Source organism: Galeopterus variegatus, unplaced genomic scaffold, assembly GCF_000696425.1.
Source record: "Galeopterus variegatus unplaced genomic scaffold, G_variegatus-3.0.2 Scaffold3659, whole genome shotgun sequence".
Lineage (NCBI taxonomy): Eukaryota > Metazoa > Chordata > Mammalia > Dermoptera > Cynocephalidae > Galeopterus > Galeopterus variegatus.
Window position 1 is genome coordinate 62,499 of NW_007729770.1, and position 25,602 is coordinate 88,100.

Genomic DNA, 25,602 nt, shown 5'->3' on the forward strand with positions numbered 1-25,602 from the left:
GGATTTATGGAGAAAGATATCATATATGTTGAATAGTAAAGAAAAAGTCTTGGCAAAAGTAGAACATTTGTATTGGAGTTTAGAGGAAATTAATAGATGGGTAAGATGGAGCCAAATACTGGAGAGCCTTTGATGTCAGGCTGAGAAGTATCCTATAGACTATGGTTGATTCCTAATGGTTTAAAACAACAACAACAAGAACAAAACATTTGTATTTCTCTGGAAGGTTATGAAGAAAAAAAAGGCACCTCTGCATTTTGTTCTCTTTTGTGCTTAAAGTCCAGACAGATTCTTAAGGTGCTTGTAGGTACAGGTATTGGTAGAAAAAAAGAACTGTTTATGGGCTAATTCAGGTGATGGAAAATAGTTCAGATGTTGGAAAAAGGGGAGGATATTTGTCAGGAATGAGAAACTAAAATGACAATTACATGTTTATATTTTGTCAATTTTTTTTTTTTTTTTTTTTCATGTCCGGCAATGGACTGCAACCCTCAGTGTCGCGCCCGTACCGGACCGGGACCGGCAATGGGATCGCAACCCTTGGCGCTGCGCCCGCCCCTCGCTCAGCCAGTGAGCGGGAACCGGTCTCTATGTGGGATCCGAACCCTCGGTGGGAGCGCCACCGCGCTTCCCAAGCAGCGCACTGTAGCAGTGCGCCACCGGGCCGGCCCTATTTTATCAATTTTTTAATGGAGCAGTATACAGGTATATTTAACAGAACTTGGAACAGGTTTGGGAAGGTGATCACTTGAGAAATGTTACTCAGATAGTAAAAAATTCTGAATTACAATTGAGAGTTTTCATTGCTATTTGTGCTATCAGAGGTTGTTAACAGTATATTACTGTAGACTTGCTTGAAGGCAAGCTGCACTTATTATAGAGTATATTTATAGTAATATTTTCTGGTCCAGCAAAACTGTCACTTGTTAACAGGCATTCATTTTATAATATATAATAACTTTTTAGTATATGTTCCCAAAAGCCTAGTTATGTCTATATTTAACTACTGTTAAATTCTTGATTTTTAAAAAACTATTTTATATTCCAAAAGATCCATAATTTTAAAATTAAAGTACTTCAAGTTTTTCTGCAATAAGTATTTCAGCCTTTGATGTATAGAGAATTCTTAAACAGCCATTCAGGTCATGTAGGTAAAAAATATGTTGGGTTTTTCCATTTGAAATAGAAAATGATGTTAAAAAAAATGACTCTGTCCTTCATGTTTACAGTTTGAAAAATGTAAAAAAAAATTAGTTTGGGGGGAGTATGTGCTTCATAAATGTTATTTATAACAAATATACAATATATTAATGTTATATGGATATTCAGTTAATTACATCTTCATGATGTATATCAAAAATATTACTAAATGATATTTAACTTTAAACCACTAAACTTTAATTAACTGCACAGTAAATGGATATAAACATTTTGCTTATAAAATATTAAGGAAACAAACTTGTACATTTATATTGTACATCAAAGTGTTTCTTATGGGTTTTTCTGTTCCATTTATCTGTGTGGTTGAGAACAACTATCAGACCTTTCCCATTAATCTAAGTAATAGACCCTTTTAAATTAAAGATATTACTTTAATATATTTACACTTATCTGTTTATGAGAACAATTTCTCCTCCTAGTATTTTTAAAAAGTCATCTGAAATGAAAACTTTCTGGAATATCTTTATTGTTATAAATTGAGTTTGTAAAGGGAAGAGAGATTTTTGTGCTTAAAAGTATCTATATGAATAATAGCTAGAAAACTCATCACATCTTTATTTCATTACATTTTCATTATTTTAGGAATTGAAGCCAAGAAAATATATTTATAGACATTTTACTGTGACATTTCAACAGTCTTATTTCTTGAAACACAAACTTATGTAATTTTCACCTGCTTTTTAAAATACTAAAATATAACTTCTTATCAGATTATAATATTTAATAACCAAACACATAAACAATAATATGTTTAATTATTTTAAACACATTAATATCATCCAGAAGTTTAACATTATTGCATTTATTCCTGTGACAAACAGCATCAGAATGATTAAGAGCAATTTTGATGAACATGAATTGTATCAATTATTCACACTTATCCAATATATCATATATATGCCAAGCAAAATGAAAGGCGATGAAAAAACTGACAGAAGGTCATGTTAATCTAAGTGACAAATTCTGAGCCACTTTCTATTACTACTTTTTCCATATAGTTCCTTGCAATATTTAAAGACCTCATTGAGAATTCGTATCTAGGACAAGGTGGGTGTCCTAGTGAACCTTTAGTACTTCGGGTTGATTTTATCCTGGTGGAAATAGAAGATACCACTTGTGCTTCTGCTCATTATGAACTTGGATTCTAAACTATATTGGGAGAAATGGCCTCTAGATATATTTAATATCTGCTTAGTCAACAACCTCATAATTAAACTGAGATTAGTACAGAGCAGATTTTTAAATGTATTTTAACTTCTCCCAAGAATGCTGTATAGTAACAGGTAGAACCAGTGGTGGGAAAATAAAACCTTTACTATTCAATTCACAGAATGTATAGGAGCATGAAGTCATTAGCTTATCTCCCAGCACAGTATTCCATGGAAAATAAAATATAAGGAAAATTTTAATGCTTGAAAATGAAGTCTCTCTGGAGAAATGGCAAGAATTAATTATAAAGTACAAAAATAGAAAATAAAGGATTTGAAACATTTTTATTTATTTTATAAGGTTTTATTTCTGACTGTAGCTCCCCTCCCTTTTTTATATGTGATTTCGTAAAAATCTTGGTAAGACTCACCATTAGGTCTAGTTTTCCACAAAGTATTTTATTTGAGTAGTGGACTGCATAAAACATGACCTGATGTTAGAACCAACAATCTTACTTACATTACAGAAGGGCACTAAATTAACCAAGAGCCTATGAATTTCTTATCCTTTCTTTTACTCTTAACTGCTTTCTTTATTCTACCTGAATTATAACTTTGGAAATCTTAAATGCAAAAGTATGACTTAAGTAATTTCATCTATTTTTCCTGATACTGCTGAACCTTTAAAGTTATGCTTTTGCTCATATCTGAGTAATCTTAATTTTGATGGATACATATTAATATAAAACGTAATGTCCATATAGAATTGTGTCTGTATTATAAAAACTATCCCATTTCACTTACTAAGAAATATTATCTATTGAGGATGCTACTTAAACAATGCTATTTTGCTAAGTGAATATATGATCCTGTTTTAAAAAGAAAAAAATCTTAACATATTACGCTTTAAGGTTACTCTGTTAGACATGAGAAGATTTTAAAATATCTTAATGAATTGTTCAACAAGTATATATGGTCTCATAAACATTTTATGTATAGTATGTATATGTGTTTAGAAATGAAGTAAAACAATAAATGTGATTTCTGATATGTTCGTGCTTATTTTCAACACAGGCTGATAATGCTACAATATATTATACCCTTCATCTCCATTAAATTAACTTTTTAGCATAAATGATAAAAATATTGTGGTTATTTGTTAGAATGCTATTAATTACCTGTTTATTAATGTGAGGCTAATGTTTACATTTTCAGACGGGCTCTAAATTTATTAAAAATTAATATTTTAGAAGATAATGTGATATTAAGAACTCAGAACTGCAAATTTAATTGCTTTTAAGTATGGATCCCTAAATTCATGTGGAATCAACTTGTTGGTGATGTTCAACATATTAAGTAGGTGGATACTTTTATGCCAAAGTAAACTTCATTTCACCACTTCTTCAAATTTCCGACTGTATTCATTGATAGGAAAATAACTCTTTCAGTTTTACTCATTTGACTTCTTGAATTTTTTTTTCTCACATCTCTTTTCTCCCAAGAAAACAAGAGGGAAAGAAATGAGATTATTATTCATGAATATGGTCAGGATATCTTTAGTACTCATGTGAATTTTTATCAGTCACCATCATGATTTCAAGTCATGAATTTATTTTTACATGCTTATGCATGCATATTTACATGCATTAGTTACTTAATTGACCTTAAATTCCATTAAATTTGAATGAATAGGAGAAAAATTTGTTTATAGAATTTTGTTCTCGTTATATTACATTTTCTTTTGTTTCGTTTTATTTAAATAATCAGTTTAAGGCTTATAAAGGTTGATTTGCTCCTGAACTGCTTTGTTCCCAGACATTGCCATCTTCCCCAACTACCACCAAGTCCTCTCCATCTGATCCCATGACCACCTCCAGAGCTAATCAGGTACAGTATCATCCTGTCATCTACACCATACTTTTCACGAGTGATTGCCTGCAAACTGGAGAAAAAGATAATGGTGGGTTAAGGATTTATTCGTTCATTCACATATATGCACCATGAACAGATTCCAAATAATCTAAGAAAGAAATTACATTATTCCTAAAAATTTATATGCATTTTAAATTTTAAATTAAAAAATTATATTCAGATGGTAGACTACTAGAATTTTGGATTTTTCCCTTACAATTGTGACTGCGCTGGAGCTCTAAGAGTTATTTATTGAGTTGGTGTTTTTAATCTTTTTTATTGTATCTTTCTAGGATTCTTGGTATGTAAGTTAAGGATATCATATATGCAAAAAATATGTGTATAAATTGAGCAAAGGTATATCTTTAAAAGTGAATGCAATTTTATTTGCTTTTTATTTGAGACATGCCTTACTCTATAAACAATTTTAAATTATTGATCAAAGACACTTTTAGCAACCTATAAGTACCTGAAAATTGGTATTTGTGATAATTTGAATATTGTTTAACAACTCAAAATCTGGTACTTTCTTACTATTTAAAAAATTTTAAGCAATTTTATTGATGGAATGGCAAACTTTGCAATTAGAAATATATTAGAGTAGTTTGATTTGATGACTGTTTTGGTACTGAGTATTTTTGTAGGTCATTTTTCATGTAAGGAGATGATCTAAAATATTTTATGTAATTCAGAGCCATATTGTACTTTAACTTGACAAATGTTGAATAATATATTTATTAAAATGATTAAACACATTTTCATTTTGTCTGAGTTGAGCTTTATTTAGGTGAGAAATGTTATTTTCTTTAGTATTTCCTTTGCTTACTAACACAACCTTATGGCATTATTTAAACATTAAACAAAAGCTTATCTTTATAATAGTTTTTTGTATTGTTGACTAATAAATTAACTTTGAATTATATTTGCTAAATATATATTAAATGTGGCTTTTGCATATTATCTAATATAAGGTTATCAGAATTATTTTGCTCATTTATTGATTCTAATACTTTTGCATCTTCAGTAAAATTTTTAATATAAGTGGGAGCAAAACTAACATTTAGGATATTATGTTATAGTAGGTGCTTGATTTTCGTTTTATGCAGTAGCATTCTCTTCAAAGAAAAGTACTTTTTAATGCTCACATTTTAGCACTGATAAATTGGTCAGTAAAATACACATCTTTAGTGAGAAAACCCAGCACTTCTCTTTCAAGGAATGGTGCTGCATAAAGTACGAACCAAGTTTGTATTATGTATGCATGAAATTAAAAAGTGTATTTACATTTCACTCTATATAACTTATCTTTCATATGAACTTTAATTAAATGGTATAGAAAACTATTGGAAAAACAACTCATTTTATGTTTTTATTATTTCTCCTTATACTTCATCATTTTTTCATTTCCAAACAAAAACAAGACAACAAACACAACAATAAAAACAAAACTGATGATTTTTCTCAAAGTAAAAAATAAAAATTTCTGGGTTTAGAAGAGAGAACCATCTTAATAATTTTTCTGCCAAGTTAGATTTGTGTTTTCTTTCATTTGTTTTAAATGAGCATGTGAATTTTTACAAAATGATTTCTTAAAAAACGAATTATATGTTTAACTTTACTAGTATTATATTTTTACCCTCTAGATATATTACTACACTTGCCTCTGCCAAATCTAATATTTTGCTAATTTGAAATAAGTCATTTGTGATTTTATATTCTGTCCTCTGTTCTTCATTAGATTTATTATTGGTACTCTGTTTTCTTCTGTTCTTATACAAAGAATCATAATATTTCCTGGATAACATAAAGCAAGGTATAAGAGAAGAAAAAAACAAAATTAAGTTTTTGGAAAAATTGTAGTTATCATCAATCTTGCTGTTATTAGTAGTTAATAATTATTTTTTTCCCTCCAGTAATTCCCAGTAGATTCTATTTATGTGACAGGACAGAAGGAAATTTGGTTTTTCTTATTCATTTGGACTTTAGATTACACAGCTCACTGTTGTTTCTTGTGGATAATACTTATTAATTTAGCTTCACTATATTGACTTATATCTGAAAGTGAAATCAGGATAGGAAAATAGTTTCTAATATGATCATCTTAAACATTCCATAATTAAAATAGACTTTTCAACATATAAGAAAATAACTTTTATAACTAGCTTAAGTTTAGTTTATTCTTACCCAGCAATTTAACAGATATGTCTAAAGTTTATAACTGGCAGAAATGGATCAAAACCAGAGACTTCTGTTTTAGATTAAAATTATTGCTTATATGTTATAGGTAATATGACACCCCCTGCTATTAAAAGTAACTATAAACTCTTTCCATATCAATTATTACAAATCAATATAAAACAGAGGCAACAAACATTTGTTTTATTTTTACCATTATTTACTAAATGAATTACGATTGAGTTCTATTTCCAGAATAAATAGTTTGTCTTTGTTGCAAACTAATGTAATAAAAAGAACGATTGACTATAAATATCCAGAAAACACCAACCAAGATAAAAAGCCCAGAAAACAGGTTAAAGAGTAAGTTTGATCTGCAGTTTCAACATTGAAAAATCTTTTCTTTTACAAATGATTACAAGTTTCAGTACATACTGAATTTTACTTTCTCACCCTTTAGGCCTCTTAACATGTTTCCACGGGACAGACCTACAGATTCTAGCTACAGTGTTGTGCTATAATAATTTCCCCCTGAAAATTGAAGGACTATCATGTGAGAAGCCTTATAAAATGGTGGTTAAAAGTCACGATTAGAGCCAAATTTCTTACGATCAAATCCTTGTTCTACCACTTACTTGCTAAGTAACCTTGAGTCTCAGTTTCCCCATCTGTGAAATTCAAATAATAGTACCTTAGGCTGACATAAAAAATAATTGATTAACTATTCTTAGAACAGTGTCTAGAATGTAATAAACACCATATAAATGCTAGGCTATGTTTATTTAATTAATTTTTTTCTGAACTGCCTTTCAAATGATAACAAAAAATAAAAATTATTTTTTAAGTTGGCATAGCATATAGCTTATTAAAACTATTTGGGTTTTATCTTTAGAACAATTCTAATATTTATATTGGCTATTTCTTTAACTCTGAAATATTGCTGTAATCAAAGTCTGCCTGCTTAAGCTTAAACTACTCTACAGTTATTTTCTAGTGAGTGTAGTACTAAGTTACTTATTGCCTAATAATAAATCAAATTGCTATTATTTCTCTATTGAGAAAGTAAAGTTAGTAGGGCTAATAGTGTTACAACTTATATTTTTTCCACATACATTTCATATTATAAGGTGCAAGTTTGAAATTTTGTACAGAAGTAATTTTAAACTTGAAGCAAATATGAAGATATAATAAATGTAATTAGGTTCTTTAAAGTGACATGTTTAAACTTTCAGAGAGAACTTAAGCAGAATCAGTAGTATTCAATCAACTCTAAGTTATTGATACTAAATTATTGAATTACTTCATTGTTAATCAACATTGCCAAAAGTTAAATTTTAGGGTTAACTTTAGGTTCTTTATTGTTAGCTCTCCTGGAGTTTTTCTTAAATTTCAGGAAAAGAAAAAAAGAATCATTTTAGAAATATGTGCTTTATAAGATATTTATTGATTGATAAATTTGAAATTGTATAATAGGTATCTATCAAAATTAATCAAACACATGAAAATAGGTAACTCATATATAGCATCCTTGCTGTGGTTACAGAAAAGTAAAACTGGTCTCACTTTAAGTTCATGACCACAATTCTCTAATCGACTCAATTCTGTCATATAATCATAAGCCCATTCACTTTCTTACTCTCTGAATGACTATTTCATAAGTTCTCCTCTCTTTTCAACCCTGTATTAGGGTTCTTTTGTATAACAAACTATCACAAACATAGTGGCTTAAACAACACACATTTGTTTTCTCACAGATTCTGTAGGTCAGTAGTCCAGGAATGACTTAAGCCAGGCAGGTTAGTCCTCTGCTTGTGGTCTGACATGGCTGCAATCAAAGTGTCATCTGGGCTGATTTCTCATCTAGAAGCTCAACTGGGAACTAGTCTGCTTCCATGTTCGTCTAGGTTATTGGCAGCATTCAAGTTCCTTGCAGCTGTTTGATTGAGGGCCTCAACTACTTACTGGCTGTTGCCCAGAGGAGGCCCTCAGATTCTAGATGTCACCCATAGTATCCTACCACATGGCCCTCTTCACAGGTATTTCACAGCTTGGCTGTTTGCTTTTTGCAAGTCCAGCAGGAGAACCTTTCTCCATTGTGTGCTAGTAAGTTGAGTCTTACATATTGAACCTAATCACAGAAGTGACTTTCTCACTTCCTTTGCCATGCATAATTTAATCACAGTAGTGACATCTTATCACCTTTGCCATATTCTGTTGTTTAGAAGTAAGTCATATGTTCCACCCACTCTGTGGGGAGAGAGGATTATACAGTGTTAACACCAGGGAATGGAGATCATGGGGGCCATCAAGGAATTGCCCCTATCACAGTCCCCTAGTGTCTCTTGTTTGTTTCTCTCTTCCAGCTAATTTCCTTACTTCCTACTTTACTGAGAAAATTGAAGCAATCAAAAGAGAACCTGCACAAACTCACACCAACAAGTACTTAGTGGACCAGCATTTATACCCACATTTTCTGCCTTCTCATCTATCACCATGTGTAAATTTTCCCAGCTCCTATCTAGTCATTTCAGTTGTACATTAGATGTCATCCTTTTTCCTTTACTCAAGTACATCCCTTAAGCAGTTCTATCTTTTCTCTTTTGTCTGTCAAGTTCTTGCTCTCTAGAGGATCTTCCCAGTCGGCTCACAAATGTTTTTTCTCCCATCTTCTTACAGTCTCCAAAACTTCATTTAATCTCATTTCCTCCACCAGCTAATGCCTTATTTCTTTTATTCCTTTGTAGTAAAACTCACAAAAGTATTAACTCTACTCTCTGTTTTCCAATTCCTGTCTTCTCATTCTTAAATTTGTTCTAGTCAGTTTTTTGCCTCCACCATTCCACCAAAACTGTTTGCCAAGGACATCAGTGATGAGCACATTGCTAATTCCAATTGTCTATTCTCATTCCATATGCTACTTGAACTATCAACAGCATTTGTCACAATTTATCACTTCCACCTCCTTGGTATATCTTTCCAGATATTACACATTATTGGTTTTCCTCCTACATTGTGCCATGTTGCTTCTCAGAATGCTTTGCTGTTTCCATCTTTTAACCCTATCTGCTTAATGTTGGAGTGTTCCAGGTCTCAGTACTTGGGACTTCTTCTTAGTCTATACTTTTCTCTTCTTCTAATACTTTGGGTTTCATATGTTGACATCTGCCAAATTTATTTCTCCAGTAAGAGACAGGTTTACTATGTCTTAGTCTATTTTGTGCTGCTGTAACAGAATACATAATATAATAATTTATAAAGAACAAACAATTATATCATAGTTCTAGGGGATAGGAAGTCTAAGATCAAGGCAGTTACATGAGATGGGGACTTTTTTGCACCATCCTTACATGGCAGAAGACAGAAGGCAAAAATGGGATGAATGCTGTGTCCACATATGTTAGAACAGAGAGAATCCACTCCTGCAAGCCAATTTTATAGCCATATTAATCCATTTATGAGGGCAGAGCCCTCGGGGACTTTTTTGCACCATCCTTACATGGCAGAAGACAGAAGGCAAAAATGGGATGAATGCTGAGTCCACATATGTTAGAACAGAGAGAATCCACTCCTGCAAGCCAATTTTATAGCCATATTAATCCATTTATGAGGGCAGAGCCCTCGTGATTTAAACACCTCCCCAAGGTCCCCACATCCCAACACTGTTGCATTGGGGATTAAGTTCTGAACACATAAATTTTGGAGGGGACCAAAACATTCAAACCATAACAACTATGAACCAATGTAACTTAATCCTTATTGATTCCTCTTTTGCACAGGCTTATTGCCTAATTTTATGTTCATAATTTTAAATTCTCTTTCCCAAAGGTGTCCCCTGAAATAATATAGACTTTAGGCCCTACGTAACCTGGGTTCACCTTTATCTCCAGTCCACATCTCACAGTAACACTCCAGACTATATCTGATTCCTTATTCAGCCTTTCCACTTTCATACCTACTTGACATCTTAAATTTAACAAGTCCAAAAACTATCCCAAACCTGCTCCTTTTAAAATAAGTCAGATTTTTTTTGTTCCTTTGGTGTACCTGAAATAGTTTACCATTTTACTCAGTAGAAGCCAACATGCCCCAAATGGCATCCATCAACTTAGAGGATCTGGCCTTTGCTACATTACCTCTTTCACTTTATTTCCTACAACCTACCTCCCCACTCACTCTGCCTCAGTCACACTGACTATTTGCTGTCCTTGCCCACAATGAGCATACACTTGCCTCAGTGTTTTGTTCTTTCTTTTCTCTCTGCATCGAACTCTTTTATCTCAGAGATCTGCCTAACATTTTCATAACCTTCAAGTCTGTTTAAAGTTTACTTTCTCAATAAGACCTACCTGACTACCTTGTTTCCTATCACAGCCTGGCATCCCCCTTCCTCCACTACTCCTGATTCCCTTTATCTTGCTATATTTTTTGACTGTTTTTTTCCTGCTGCCTCATGAATAGTGAATACTTTGCTTATCATCATGTTTGTTGTCTATTGTGTGTCTTGCTCTCCTGGAAAAGAGTTGCAGTGGGTGGGGATTTTGTCTGTTTTGTTCTCTGATGCATCTGAAGCACTAGCCTGGAACAAAATAGGTTCTCAGTAAATATTTGTTAAATGCATTAGTTGGAAGAATAGGCTTATAGTCTATATGTTTTAAAACTCATTTGTTTGACAATCCTTTCTCCAAATAAAATTTTCCACAGAAGTTTTCTCTAAAAATGAAACCATCTGGGAAAGAATACTTTTGATTGAAGAGATTAATAAGCTAAAAGAACATAGCCTTCTTTGCTTGACTTCTATTTTACTCCTTATAGCACTCAGAGCACAGTTTGAAAACCAATCAGGCTTTTGTCTGAAGAATAGGTATAGTCACAGTTCTTTAAATAACAAAATATCAAAATTATTTTTTTATTTCCTTCAGCATATGTGTGTGAGTAGTGTGCGTGAGTTCAGGATAGTTTCTTTAGAAGTGTAAAATGTATTTAAGAAGGTTCTAGAAAAATAGCAAATGTTTCAAATGTTCTTTTAAATGAACTTACTTTGTTATGTATATTAGATTTTATGTACTTTGCTTATCATTCAGATGAACTTTATAGAATTGCTGATATATAAGTGCAATTTTTTCTGGCTAACTCAGTGAATATAATAAGCATATCAAAATCTCAAAAATTCCTTAGAGTAAATTGAACCAAAAAAGCACAGAATCTGTATTGAAAGTAGATACAATTTTCAGGTAAGGATGTGAAACAGTCTCTTAATAAGTGGATAGACTTACTATAGCTTGGGAAGGGAAGATTTAATATAGAGATAGCCATTCTTTTAAATAAAAATATTAGTGTATTATAATTTTCCTTGTATTCCCATTTTTTTTGTTTCTATGGGAGAAACAAATGATTTTAATATTCATATTAAAAAAATATACGATAATTACCATGAGACAAATAATAAAAGAATTACCAAGAAACTAATAATATTTTTATGGGAAAATATGCTTTACCCAGCATTTAAACTTACTACAGAGCTATCATAATAAAAGCAATGTGATATTAATACAGACAGATATAATGGGCCAGTAAAATAGTATAGAGATTTCCAAAATAGATCCAAGTACATGTGGGAACTTAATACATGTTAAAGGAAGGTTGTATAATTTAGGGATTAGGAGAGCTGTGGGCTCAAGCCATAATTCCTGGCTTCATATAAAATCTTAGCAACATCTTATTTTTGTAATTTGAGGCAACATTCTTAATTTTGCCATGCATAATTTCTCATTGTAAAATGTGAGTAATAACAGTGCCCTACCTCGTTGAGTTGTCATGATTCCTAAATGAACAAGTACATGAGAAATATTCAGAACATGACTGGTCCAGAGTAATTTTAATTCATTCTAGAAAAGAATGCATTGTTTAACAAATAGTGTTGAGTCATTTTAATTCATTCTAGAAAAGGATATATTATTTAACAAATGGTTTTGGTATACTTGGCTATCTACCTGAAAGAAAATAAATTTAAACCTCTACCTAATAAAATAACGAATCTCAACACATTTAAGAGTGAAACTATAAGACTATATGATGAAATTATAGTGTGTGAAATCAAGTTGAAGATGACTTTCTTAAGAATGGAAACCCAAAACACAAAGGAACAGATTTCAGTATATAAATATTTAATATTTGTGGTATAGCAGAACACACCATTAATAAGCAAAGACAATATCTTTGGGAAAAAATGTTGAACACATGACAATTAATTAATATTTCTACTATATAAAGAACTCCTAGATTTATAGGAAAAAACAACCCAATAGAAAAATTAGTAAAGATTATTAAAAGGCAGTTTTCAGAGGAGAGAATGAAAAAATGTCCAATAAACATTTAAAAACATGTCTAATCTCATCATGCATCAGGGAAATAGGGAGTCAGCATCGTAAGACGATGCTTTTTTTTTTTACTGGCTAGACAGAATTTGATGCGTGTGTATATAATACACACATCAGAAATGCAAGAATTAATGCGTGTGTGTGTATTTATATCAAAGGTATTGGCAAAGATACAAGGAATAAGAATTTTCATGCAGAGTTGGTATGGGAAGTACTGCAACATTACAGCTTTTGAGAATCTATCCTGTAGAACTTAATATAGGTATAAGAATGTATATTGCAGCATTATTTACAATGGCAAAATTTGGAAAAGAACTTGACCTCTAACAGGAGAATGGTTGAATAAATCATGGTTTACAGAATATTACATGGTGAAGCTATTAAAAATAATGAGTTTGATCCACATAAACTGGCCTAGAATAGTGTTCATACTGTATTAACTAGGAAAATTAAGTTGCTAAGAAACATTTAACTCTGTTTTTAACAGTCAAAAAACATCTTGTGTTCATGCATCATGAGGGTGATGACAAGGCATATGAAAATTACTCTTTCTTCTTATATCTTTACTTTGTTTTTAAAATGTTAACTAAGAGAATGCAAAACTGGGTGGGAAAAAAAATACTGACTTCAGTTGTAGTATATGCAATGTTTCTAGGAGGATAAAGTAGAAATTTCCCGAGGGAAAGATTTGACTGTTTTTGACATTATATGTGCATTTGAGCTACCTGACTCTTTGATTTCCTAACCTTGGGATACTTTATTGAGTTTCAAGACTGGTCACTAGAGAGAGGCTTCAGGCCTACAGGAGGCACTTATTATCTGGCAAAGGGGATGACAATTACTTCATATTTTAAAGTTATACCAGGTTAAATGATTGTGTTATATATGTAATATGTTTTCTTCATCCGTTATAGTTACTATATCAAATGTTCTGAATCCTAACTTCACATCAGAATTACCTATGGAGATTCTTATTTAATAGGTCTAGGATGAGATTAGGTATCTATATTTGAACCATTAGGTCAAATTTTTGAAACCTCTTGAGATGTTTGGGAAAAACTGTTTACTATATGATTAGTGCACATTAGTTTATAAAAAACTGATAATTGTGTACTATATAACACTGTCTCTTTTTCTCAATCTTTATCAAGACTTTTTTTTTTAATGAAACAACATACTTTCTTATTTGGAAAACATTAGATTAAAGAAAAATATTTGATTTGTACAAAAGTTGAAGGATGGGTATTATTAATTTTAGCATTGAGAATAGTAAGAGTTTACTAATTGATACAATTTAATTCTGTGAAGGGTTATTATGCAAAGGACGATTGTCCTTTCAGGTATCATTAATAGACTTTTAATGCCAAATACAGTTAGAGGTCCTCTTGGAGATATTTATATGCAAATTACATTAATAGTTTTTAAGATTGTTTAGCAATATTATTGCCAAAATTTATGGAAATGGTTTAAATAAATGCTTCCTACCTATATTTATTCCATTGCAAACTTCTACGTTTGTTAGTGTGCTATGTTGTAGACAGTGATGGGAATCAGATCTCCCTGAGGGCACCAGTAATGTTTTCAGGTTAGTATTATAACACACTATTTGGTAAATACCAGGTTATGTGACCTTCCAAAGTCTCTTTTAAAAGTATGTTTTCATATGAAGACATTTTTATGTTTTCGAATAGCCTAGGGCTTTTTAGATTTCAGATTAAAGAAAGTGGTACACTTCAGGGGAAGGAGTTAATGAAATAATCGCTCTGTAACATTACTTATTTTACATTTCATATATGGTTCACGCATTATTAAATGAAAAATCAGACTTTGTCTATTGTTAGCTTGTAAGTAGGCAGATTTGCAGTACTCTCTACTGCAATCCATATATTTGAAAAGAACTTAGTGTTGTAACTAATAATACAGTTTGTTAAATTGCAAACATGCTTCTATGACCTTTTATATGTTAGTCAATATTTATTTATCCTAAGTATTATTGAAATAAGAATAATACATGACATTTTCATTTTCTTAATGGCAGTCATTTGTTATAGTAAATTATCAGCCTCCCTTTACTGGTAAGATACTGAAATACAAGCACCAATTAAAAAAAAAATAATAAGTATTGCCTTAAGAAAAACTGTTAGTGGAATGAAAATAAGAAATGTTGAATTAGCATAATAATTAAATATAAAATACCTATAAGCAATTATAATTTAATTTCAATATTATCTTAAGTCATTTCAAAAATATGGTACATTAGTCTTTTCATCTAATTAATAATATTTAAACTTAATGGTGAAATTGGGCTTAATCAAAAGTTTGTCAAAACAAAATAAAAATTCAGATTGTGAAAGTTACATAAGTTTACGTAGAGATAGATTTTTTAAACTTAGTTGAGACATATACTTCTAATATTATCTTATTTAATTAGTTTGGTTACATCATAAAATATTAAGTCAATTCATGACCAAACTCAAAATTTTTAAAAATCTTTAATTCCTAGCTTTTTAAAATATTTTACTTTCTGACATAAAATGTGGTTTTCCTAAATAGGATTTTAGTTTAATTACATGATTCTTACTTAAAACTATGGTTTTGAATTTTCTTATGTAAAATTTTTTAAAATATTTTCCAAATCTGCTTCACTGTCATTAACCAATTCGCTATTTTACATACATTTAGATATTTAATTGTCTTTATTATAACACTAGACTGTAAACTTTGTGAAAGCAGAGATCTTATTATCTTTTTTATTTACCTTTGTATCCTATTTGAACTGTTTCTTGCACATAGTAGGCACTCAATAAATAATTGTGTAATGTGCTGACAACACCAAGTCAAGGGTTAAGATCCCTAAAAAAAAAAAAAGACAAAAAAAAAAAAAAAAACAGAATTTCCTCTATCCTCATTTTTCACCCCTTTTCCATCATTTACTTTTACAACCTCTATATTCATGTTCATAGCTATTTTCACTTTTTAAATTGAATATTAAATTCAATTTACAATTTTAAATTGAAAACATTGGTTTTCTTATCAAAAATCCAATTATTTTAAGTACATTTTTTCACTAATTAGAATGAAGAACTCTAAACATATATCGTACATGTTTGCTCTGAAAGAGCAGGACTTAAGGAGAGGATTTAAAATAATAATAATGCTAATCATGATAATAATGGTTTTAAAGAGCTTTTTGATAACCTGACACATGGATGATGATGACAAATAGGCCTTTCATCAATATAATCTCAATTTAGTAAAATCCTTAGTAAACATTAATAAGACAGTACCCAAAATTATTTTCATTTTTAAATAATAGACTGCCCTATAATAGTTTACCTTTGTTGACTTTCATGGTTTCTTCACAATTATTTGACTTCTGTTAGTTTTCTTTCTTGATATAACTATGTCTAGAGTGCTTTTCATTTCACCATAACGTGAAGAGTTTGAAGTGCTTCTCTTCTCTTCTTCCTTCTTACCCAGAAAATAGAATTTTTCTGATTTTCTTATTCCTAACTGGATCCCCTTCTAGAATGTAACGTGATGTAATGTTCACCGTTCACCAGAAGAAGAAAATTTTTGAGAAATGCTTCAGGGGCAAGGTAAAATAATGTATTAAATGTAAAAGTAAGTTAAACTTTTTTTGCCTATAGAAATCTTATGGGGATTGTCATTCATTTTCTGTCTTCTTCCAAAGAAGCATAAAAAAAGAGGTTTACTACCTGTCATTCTCTGTCATGTCTTGTAGCCAGAGGGGAAAAATAAGGTATGGCCCTTTGGAAGAAAACATAAAATGAAGCGCAGTCTCCACAAAACCTCTAGAGGCACTTACTTTTATATATAAATTATTTGGGGATAAAAATGCAATTGCTTGAAGCAAAACAAAGGGTAGGAGTTAATTGTACCAGTTATGAATTATGATTATGAGTCGGGAGAAATTATTACTTGAGCCAACTTATTAATTGATCAATTAATAATAAATAAAATTGATAATTAGTTCATCACTGAATCAAGTAAACACTATATATTTGTATTATAGACCTTTAGAACCAATCTTACCACATTTTTTATGGCCAAGAAAGCCTAGCCACAAGCTTAACAAATAAGAAACTTCAAAATAATACAGGAAAAACATAATACTTTGGTGAAAATTTAGGAAGAAGGTATAGTGCATATTTAATTATTGGAATGTTATTAGATTGATGAAAATTTAGGAAAAAGGTATAGTGTGTATTTAATTACTGGAATGTCATTAGATTTTTAAATGACCATAAATTTGTGAGTGTTATTGATTTCAGTAGTTTTTTTATTCTTAATTTTTGAAGCAGCTTTATTGGTATATAATTCATATATCATACAATTCCCCCATTTAGAGAGCATAATTCAATGGCTTATAGTATATCTACAGAGTTATGCAACCATCACCACAGTCAATTTTAGAACATTTTCATCACTACATAGAGAAACCCTGTACCCTTTACTCTCATATCACACATCTCTCGTATTCCTAAGCTGCTAACTTGCTTTCTGTCTCTATAGGTTTTCCTAATCTGGACATTTCATAGAAATGGGTTCATACACTACATGATATTTTATGTCTGGCTTCTTTCATTTAGCATAATGTTTTTGAGTTTCATCCATATTGTAACATGTATCAGAATTTCATTCCTTTTGGTGCTGCATTATATTCCATTGTATGGATGTAGCACATTCTGTTTATGCATTTATCTGTTGATGGACTTTTGGTTGTTTCCACCTTTTGACTATTGTGAATAGTGCTGCTATAAACATTCAGGGAAAACTGAGGTCCAAGTGAGCCTGCCTGGGAAAAGGAGGGGGACAACGGCATACAGCAAGGGATCAGCGAGGCAGAATGGAAGCTCCTCCAACCTGGCTTCCTCATCTAGCCCATTCCACCACCCTGCAAGCCAGCCTGTTCCTGCTCAGACCCCAGCCACCCAAAGACTGGGTTACACGGATCCTGCCCATCCCCTCCCCACAGACACACACAAGGCTCTCCTGGCTTCTATGTCCTCAGCCCTATGACCATGGAAGCCTCAGTTCCCTGATCTCTCCCCAGTGTCTGCCAGTGCTCTGTACACCAGCCTTCCCTGCTTGTGGGGAAGTGGCTCCCCCTGCCCCATCTAACACTGAGGCCCGAAACCCTACTTTGGATGAGTCTGGTACAAAATGATGTTCCCAATTCTTTTCCTTCTCTGTGTTCTGGATGGATTGGGGAGCTTAGGCCTCCTTATCGAGGACAAGGCCAGTAATATTAATAACTGCCTGAATGATTTTAGTGGTTTTCTGATAAGATTAAAATGTCTGTACATTTATCTTTTTGTATATTTCAGTATGTTTGTGATGTAATTTTTGAAAGATTATAGGGATGATAAAGTAAAGGTTACTCTTGTTTTAAGAACTCGAAGTCATATATTTTACGCACACACACACAAACATGCCACACACACACATAACTGTGTCCGTTATGGAATTTTTCAAGTAGTTTATTATTTAGCTCTTTCTTATACAAATCTATTTTTAATTTTTTTTAGTTTCATTTTTTTAAATTATACAGTTGGTAACTTCAGCCAGATGCAAATAGGAAATTCAAAATTAAATAAGACACTGGCCTTCAGGAAAATACAGTTTGTAAAAGAAATATATATCTGTTCCACTAAAGGCAGCATAGGATAAGTAACTTAATAAGAACTGGAGAAAATACTTTGACACTTCTGGTTTTAGAAAACTGTTTGAGTTTACAGACTTATATTTGAACTGTTCTTGCAAATCATAAGATTTCAGCAGGCAAAGATGTATAAGTTTTGAGGGAAAGAACAGTGTGGGGACATAGGTAACCTTTGAGTCAGTTCGAATAAATGAAAGAACAAAGGCAAAGACAGAAAAACAACTAATACTGGATATATTCAGAAACTAGAAGGTCAAGTTTAGATTTAACATAGAGTAGTAGTCATGGAAGATAAAGCTGGGAAGACAAGTTGGAATTAGGATACCTGAATTTTGAATGTCTACATAAGAACTCTGGATAATTCAGTGGAGATTTTAAGGGGTGGTCATTAAAAGGTTTTGAATAGGGTTTTCTTATAACGCTAAAGTAAAAGCTCCTCATTCACAATTTATTAAGTTACCTGACTTTATAATTCAGTGGAGATTTTAAGGGGTGGTCATTAAAAGGTTTTGAATAGGGTTTTCTTATAATGCTAAAGTAAAAGCTCCTCATTCACAATTTATTAAGTTACCTGACTTGATAGATGATGAAACTGAAGTAATTTGACAAAGGTCACATAGCAGAGCCAGGGTGAGACCCCATATCTATTAACTGCCAATTCTAGATTCTTTCTATTACACCACTTTAGATAAAATAAATCAGTAGGACTGGGCAAGAAACATTTTGGAGAGAAAAAAACAACAGTATATCATAGTGTGTAGAGATCTAGGGAACAAGAAGAGTCACAGATGGCTCCCAGCTTTAAAATCTGGGGTTGGTCATGGATGGAGAGTAAAGATCCATGAGGAAATACTACATGATATTTTATGGTAGATGTCAGACATTGCTATGAAAACCGTTCTGCCTTTGATTTGGTTATCTAAATTAAGTAGATTAAACAGACTAGTAGAGAGTTAAAAGAACTGCTTTTTAAATTCTGTCTGGATACAATATTTATGTCACTCTGTTGTACCTATTTTATAAAATCAGTACATTTCAGGAAGGCAGTTATTTTTATGTCTATAATCAAAAGATACCATTTTTCAATTTGCTTTGGTCAGCTATTCATTATAGACCCCCCAAAATGGCACATGCTCTCCATGGGACACTACTAAAGTGTAGTCTCAGTAGCCTAAATTAGAATACATGAAGGAAATGAAATGTGTTTATCCTGTTAGATCATGTAGGGTGTATCTTGGTAAAAGGTAAATTAAGTAATCCACTTGTCTTTCCTTACCAGAGTTATGATATCATGACTATTAAGCAGTAAGAGATACAATAAAATATCAGTATTTTTTGATAGGTGAATAAAACATGAAATAACAAGAATGTAAAAATATTTTAAAAGATACTGTTAGGTCAGTCACAAATTATAGAAATCCAACTCAAGGTGACTTAAGCAAAAAAAAGAGGAATTGACTCTGTGCAAGTTTTAGACATGGTAAGATTCAGATGCCAAAATGCTATCAGAAATGCATCTCTCAATTTCTGGAGCCTCTGTTTAAACTAAGTTAACTTTATTTTCAGTCAGGTTCTTCCTGTTCTCATATGGTGGCAAGATAACTACTAGCAGTGCCAGGCTGGTGTTTTCCTAGATTAGAAACATAAATACCTCTACCACAATAGCTTCACCAAATTCTCAGCCTAACTTGTTGGACCATCCTGTGTCATATGTTCAATCCCAAATTAGTAACTGCCAGGGGTGTGGAAATAGTGATAGGTCATACCTGGGTCATGTTTCCACTCATGGAGTCACTGGAAGATTGTCAGCGTTACCTGAAGCGCATACAATAAGAATGAGAAAGAGTGTTTCCCAAATGAAAACTGGGGCTCTGTTGCCAGAAGAGATGTTTGATGCCAGCTCAGTGAGTGAGTGAGTGAAATAATGGGTATCCACTATTGATAGAAAATTCTTTATAAAGGTAAGGTCATACATATATAATAAATAATATGGCATCCCTAAATAAAGTAATTTATACTGTTAATTGAGAGATCTCAAATTATAATGGAACTTGTTTTGCATCTATTTTAAAGTATGGTTTTATGAGATAGTTTAATAATTTTCCTGCCATGATAACGAAGAAATGTGATGCCTACAGATATTTTATTCCTTTATAACTACAAAACCATAATGAGTTGAAGTGCTTATTTGGCAAAGGAGTAAATTGTTTGTTTAATGTTTATTTTTAATCAGAAACATATCAATATTAAATCCTAACCATTTGGTGTTTTTAGTATTTGTTTTAGTATTCCCCTAGTTCTTTGTGACTGTGAATAGAGAAAGTCACTTTATTGCTTTTTTTTTTCCTGAAAAGCAGTTAATGCTAGTATACTTAGTATAATTATATTGTTAATTTTATATCATGTTTGTCTGGTTTAACAAATAAGTGTAAGTATAGAATCAGGAAAATTTAAGTAAAGATTCTTTTACTTTAAAAATGATATTATTTAAGCAGGTCATCACTTCTAAAGTAGGTTCGATTAGAAACAGGAACTCTCCAACACAGAAATAACGGTAATCAATTTGGGGGGATTATTTGATAATAAAAAATAGTATACTGATAGCATAAAAAGGTGAAAGACATTTAGGTAAATATAATCACCATTTCTCAAACATTTTCTTACCTATACCTTCCCCTTCCAGTTAGATGTGCCTTCTTTATATACTTCAGTGCCAGCACTTTTAAGACTTTATTGCACTGGTACATTCACACATCCATTTTCTACAACTAATCTATAAGCTCCTTAAAGGCAGGAACAATGTCATATATATCCTTTATCTCCAGCTCCCCAAACAAAGTCTGGGCCACTCAGTAACATTCATAAGCCATTAGATGGAAGGTAACAAAAATATAGATCAGGTCTCTGAAGGGAAAACTGATTTATAACTGTCTGAACATGTTTGATTTAGTCATATTTATGTTACACCAAATAATTTGTATGCTGTTTAAGATCCAGTTCTTTTCACAATTCTTTCTAATAAGAATATGTGCGTTTACAAGTCAGTCAGCCAGTGCATTAATAGACTTCTCCAATGAAAATGAATTTATTCATAAAATTAAAAGTTGTTATTTCAGTGGGAATGCAGACACTTATCAATGCACAAACATGCCTTTATCTAAGAAGTAAGCAAATAGGCTATCACACAGAATTCTCCATGCTCCTTCTCTTTTTTTTCCTGTCAGTATTCAATTGCCCACCATCTCCAAGCTTCCACATTTGTGTCTCACTTCTTAACATAGTATTAAAATGTAAATATAAAATACTCTCTCTTGATAGTATGCAGATGAACTTGTTTTTATTTTTTTGTCTGTTTCCCATCTGTGTTCATGTTACATTAATACTAAGTGTGCAAATAGATAATGGACTTTTTTTTTTAATTCTTCAGGGGGAAAAACACAGCATAAATCTAAGCAGGTTATCATCTCCTTGTTTCAGAAATAAAATTTGGATGACATATTTCTTGGCATATTTCTATTAAACAATAACTTTATATTCATATTTCCTTTAATTTTCTAAGGTCAGTAATCTTATAAGGAACCTATTATTGTCAAAGGTTAGGAAATGCTTTATATTATAAATACTAAGATGTAAGCATTAATATCTATTCTTAAATCAACACACCTTGATTTCATTATATGTGGACAAATCAGTCATGCCAACAAGATTTGTGGGCCATATCCATGTTTGATAAAATAGCAATTGTGGTTGATAGTTTTTTATATATTTCAAATGGTTAAAACTAAAATCCAGATGATAGTACTAACTACATAAAGACATAAAGATAGACCATGTGGTGTAATTCTTCAGTTTGCAAAGATAAGGGTTTTTTGGAAGATGTTTACTTTTATGAAGTCAACACACTTTCTGAGCTATGTATTATTTCAGAATTTTTGAATATTTAGAGTAAAAAAAATTAAAGGGAAAAAATTTTAACGGCAAGTTTATGTTTAATAATGTGTCATGCTTACATTTGCAAGATTTTTGGATAGTAGTCCTAGAATTTTAAAAAAAAACTCTATCAGTAAATATAGTATGAGACTGATGTGCAGTATATTAAAAATTAATATCATCTTCACACATTTCATAATATGTTTAATAATGTGTCATGCTTACATTTGCAAGATTTTTGGATAGTAGTCCTAGAATTTTTAAAAAAAACTCTATCAGTAAATATAGTATGAGACTGATGTGCAGTATATTAAAAATTAATATCATCTTCACACATTTCATAATAACAGGATAATTTTATAGTAGGTGTTATAAAATTATATATTTCATTGCCATTTATTAGCAGCCTGTAGAATAGTAACCATAGTTAAACTTTTGTGTGCTATTTTGTCCCTGAGTTGATATCATGCAGGTAATCATTACATTAAACAAAACAACAGTGATATTAGAATTTAAAATAATTTAACAATAGCTCTTTTAAAATAATTAATAATTTTAATGAATAATTTTTTATTAATAATTTTTCTTTGTAAAAAATATGTTAAGCACTACCATTTGCCAGTGTATAATGTTTTCAACAATGCTTTATTGCAAAAAAGTTCTAATTTTGAAAAATGCTTGTTTATAAAATATAATCATATTTAATATTCAGATACTTAAATCCTTAAAAGTAAGTTTTCTCAATATTTTATTTACACAGTGTAAAACATAAGGATGATTCTTATTTATCTTTATAATTGGTATAAGAAGTAATCTTGGTTTAACTTTCTAAATATAACATAGCTTTTCAGACAAATTTTCTGCAAAACTGTGAATAAAATTAACAAATATTTAAAAAATATTTAGTCTACTTCTTGAAACTGAATGCATTTAATCAGGGGACGTAAGGGATATATTTGACATTCCTATGAAATGTTTCTAGAAACTTTAGATTATTTTTCATAAAATGAGATGATTATATAAGCAAATTGGAATGAAACAAAATTCTACCATGACTATTAATTTTGTGTGTGGAAAGAAAATGAGGGATGTATGTGTGCTTGATGTGTATAAATGTATTTATGAAGTGACCAGGTCTAGAATTTTCATTTATACTTTCACTGCTTGCTGCCTTCAAGAACAAAGTTGCCAAAAATGCATGGCTGTATTTCTTTAAAATATTCTTATCTAAATCTGTTTTAAAGATAGTATTGGTGATGCTTGCTAAAAATCAGCTAATGAAATATCTCAACTAAACAACTAAATTTCCTGCTCAAATTTTAACAAATATTTTAGCCCACCCATTTTAATGTCTGGAACAAAGAAAGCAATTACCCAAGGGCTTTGTCAGTGATAGAATAATCATAGGTTTTGATCTACCCATAATGAGCCTTAAAACATTATCATACATATCTGTTCTGCCAAAATATAACTTTAAATGTTACTATCTGTATTTTAATTTCAGGGGTTATGGAAAATACTGTACTGATATTGTATTTCTTATCATAGTATTTGATTGTGATTAAATAAATCAAAATATGCTTATTTTTGTGGCTCTATGTTTGAATAGAAATTAACAACAATGCCTATACTTCATATGGTCACATTGGATTGTTGTTAAGGATTCATGTGACTGCAGTAATTTTTCAGTATCCTTTGTTAATATGGTAGTAAGCCCTATTTTTAATAATGTAGCTATGACCGCCAAAAAAATATTATTATCTACCTAGTCAGAATAGTCATTTTAAAATATAGATAGAACATAATATAATTCTCAAATAGCCTTAATCTACCCAAAGCCAGTGGAAATTTTAAATTATTAATTATTTAGAAATTATTCATTATTGTTGTAAAATTTATGTGTCAGTTTAGTTGAGAAACTAAAATACTACTAATAATTTTATTGACATTTATCCCTAAAAACATTAGTCAGGAAGCAAGTAAGGTATTTGTGAATAACAAAAATTAGTAGTTGATAAGGAACATGAAATTAATGTTTTGAAGGGACTCAAGCTAGAACTTTCCTACTGTTATCTTTAACTTTGATTTATAATTCTGCACTCTTTGTTTTTATATGTTTTAGAGCAAAGGATTTTCTTAAAACTACAATAGGTGAAGAATCGTCAACAGCCTTGTGATTTTGGAGCTGTATAAAATGTTACAATTGATGTATAGTTATGATTCTTCTTTTTCAACCTACTAATTTCTTATAACTTCTACTGAGAAATGTACGGAGACTCAAGGAAAGAAATTTGTTTAATAATTTTGACCTGAATATTGTTTTCCTTTGAAAAATCCTAATCTTACAAGATAGTTGTATTAAAATATGATAAAAGACACTTTAAATTTGTGATATTTCTGTCTTTCATAAATTATGTTTAAACTAATTTTTTATTTATTATTTTACATTTTTCTAGGATAGCAAAGTAATATATTGTATGTGCACAAAACAGAAGTATTATTTATACGTATTTTTTTTAATTACAGGTAAAGATTATAGTTCCCAACAGCACAGCAGGTCTGATTATAGGGAAGGGAGGTGCTACTGTGAAGGCTATAATGGAGCAGTCAGGGGCTTGGGTGCAGCTTTCCCAGAAACCTGATGGGATCAACTTGCAAGAGAGGGTTGTCACTGTGAGTGGAGAACCTGAACAAAACCGAAAAGCTGTTGAACTTATCATCCAGAAGATACAAGAGGATCCACAGAGTGGCAGCTGTCTCAATATCAGTTATGCCAATGTGACAGGTCCAGTGGCAAATTCCAATCCAACCGGATCTCCTTATGCAAACACTGCTGAAGTGTTACCAACTGCTGCAGCAGCTGCAGGGCTATTAGGACATGCTAACCTTGCTGGCGTTGCAGCCTTTCCAGCAGTTTTATCTGGCTTCACAGGTAATGACCTGGTGGCCATCACCTCTGCACTTAATACATTAGCCAGCTATGGATATAATCTCAACACATTAGGTTTAGGTCTCAGTCAAGCAGCAGCAACAGGGGCTTTGGCTGCAGCAGCTGCCAGTGCCAACCCAGCAGCAGCAGCAGCCAATTTGTTGGCCACCTATGCCAGTGAAGCCTCAGCCAGTGGAAGCACAGCTGGTGGTACGGCGGGGACAT

The 25,602-nt window shown here is 31.4% G+C and overlaps 1 protein-coding gene across 1 annotated transcript in view; it reads left to right on the plus strand.

Moving 5' to 3' along the window:
- NOVA1 (neuro-oncological ventral antigen 1) overlaps positions 1-25,602 on the plus strand; it is a 34,526-nt gene that overhangs the window by 3,894 nt on the left and 5,030 nt on the right. Inside the window, exons 2-3 of the mRNA XM_008585663.1 lie at positions 4,185-4,256; positions 24,975-25,602. The exon at positions 24,975-25,602 is cut by the window's right edge and continues 5,030 nt beyond it. Coding sequence (XP_008583885.1) covers positions 4,185-4,256; positions 24,975-25,602 — 700 coding nt within the window. The remainder of the gene's footprint in view (positions 1-4,184; positions 4,257-24,974) is intronic.